The following is a 1,948-nucleotide window of genomic DNA, read 5'->3' on the forward strand; positions in this document are numbered from 1 at the left end:
TTGAGATAGGCACTTTATCTTTTCAAGAAAAAGAGCACTATAAAATCTTTAATCTGAAAACACATCTTAATTGCATGTTATCACCTCCTAATTGCTTCCATATTATATTAAACATTTTGCTAATTACTAGCCTGATCATGGTGTAAATAGCTTGAGGCAAGAGCTCACATCCAGCTGAAGTCTACCGAGCACACTAGGGCCAGGAGGAAGTTGAGCACTTGGTGGATTCATGGACTTGTACCTTCTTCAGGGGCTGTCCACTTTTAACACAGCTCTCTGGTGAGGTAAACAGGTAAAGATGCTGTGATGAAGATCAGAGATGTTTATTCATCTGTCACATTCTAATACTATTCTTGGAAAAAGTGTGCATCCTTTCTCATCGTACAGATGTGCTCTTTCAGGTGATGGCATGTGAGTTTCTGTCTTTATGATAAAAACAGGCTCAGAGAAAGACAATATTGCATCTACTTTTTAACCTTGATCATTGGGACTTTGTCAGGATAAGGTGCTGTTAAATATCAATTTCTTGTATGGAATCTTTGGTCCACATGTATGCACAAACTTTTTTTTTTTTTTTTTTTTTTTTTGCTTTACGCGGGCCTCTCACTGTTGTGGCCTCTCCCGTTGCGGAGCACAGGCTCCGGACGCGCAGGCTCAGCAGCCATGGCTCACGGGCCCAGCCGCTCCGCGGTATGTGGGATCTTCCCGGACCTGGGCACGAACCTGTGTCCCCTGCATCGGCAGGCGGACTCTCAACCACTGCGCCACCAGGGAAGCCCCACAAACTTTTAAATATGTTAGAATTTAGACTTCTTCCTCAAAGTAGCAAATAACTTAGAATGGGTAAAATGTCGGTAATTGGACAGCAAATGCTTCTCTGAGAAAAAAATATTAACCAAAATAGTGACTACATTATCCATATCATTAAAAGTATATGCAAGCCAAAAGATAATAATAGGTTTTTTGAGTTAAGAAAAATTAAAGCAATGAAGTGGTGTTTTTTGATGGTATACTCAGCAAAAAGTTTTCCTCAACTCTTTTTCCTCCTTGTCCTTCTCTTTTTATTCTTTTTTTTTGACTATTACAGAAGTTTATTTAACAAAAAAGTTCAGTAAGAAAATGTACACGGCCCAATCTTCATCATAGTAAAATGTGGAGAGGGGACGTGTGGAAGCAGTTGATTTCTCTGGTGAAGACAGCCATTGTTCATACTCATTCCAAAGCTTCTAACATGATGATACTATTTCCTCATATTACCACCATTCCAATATTGTTCTGTTGCCCACTAGTTGCCATCTCCACACATTCATCTATCACAAGATTCATAAAGGGATCAAATCCCCTCAATATTCCTTGTACATGTCTGCCACCATTTAATTTCAATGAGAAATTCTTGTCCATAAATTTCTTCAACTCAGGAGGGTGAGCTTTGCTCATGATGTCTACTCGAGGAGCTCAAAGACGCCTCCAAATGGAACTCGAGTCATCCTTCTCGCTCTCTTTTTATTCTTAAGTAATGTTTAATGTTCACAAGGATTTAAGGAATTGGGATGATTCTACAATATATTTCAAGAAAAATATTTGCCAGGACACAATAAAATGCTCAAAATGTTTCACACTGTTTAATACATCTATTCCCCTTCTAAAATTTTTTTATTTGGAATTCATACCAGAAGTTATGCTTTGTAAAGTTTTCTTTAGTAGTAATTTTTTTTTTTTTTTTTTTTTGTGGTATGCAGGCCTCTCACTGCCATGGCCTCTCCCGTTGTGGAGCACAGGTTCCGGACGCACAGGCTCAGTGGCCATGGCTCACAGGCCCAGCTGCTCCGCGGCATGTGGGATCTTCCCGGACTGGGACATGAACCCGTGTCCCCTGTATCGGCAGGCAGACTCTCAACCACTGCGCCACCAGGGAAGCCCTAGTAGTAATTTTATTCTGGCCAGTTAC

At 40.4% G+C, this 1,948-nt stretch overlaps 1 protein-coding gene across 1 annotated transcript; it reads right to left on the reverse strand.

Moving 5' to 3' along the window:
- Positions 1-1,163: 1,163 nt before the first annotated feature.
- On the reverse strand, positions 1,164-1,479 carry LOC132491336 (small nuclear ribonucleoprotein G-like). Its single transcript, XM_060100213.1, has one exon. The coding sequence runs from the start codon at positions 1,435-1,437 to the stop codon at positions 1,249-1,251; it is 189 nt and encodes a 62-aa protein (XP_059956196.1). The 5' UTR covers positions 1,438-1,479; the 3' UTR covers positions 1,164-1,248.
- Between the last annotated feature and the right edge of the window lie 469 nt (positions 1,480-1,948).

The sequence above is a fragment of the Mesoplodon densirostris genome, chromosome 5 (genome assembly GCF_025265405.1).
Source record: "Mesoplodon densirostris isolate mMesDen1 chromosome 5, mMesDen1 primary haplotype, whole genome shotgun sequence".
Taxonomy (NCBI): domain Eukaryota; kingdom Metazoa; phylum Chordata; class Mammalia; order Artiodactyla; family Ziphiidae; genus Mesoplodon; species Mesoplodon densirostris.

Excerpts from the sequence above, each read along its gene's own strand:
- LOC132491336 (XM_060100213.1), bottom strand. The coding sequence starts at position 1,437 with ATGAGCAAAGCTCACCCTCCTGAGTTGAAGAAATTTATGGACAAGAAT.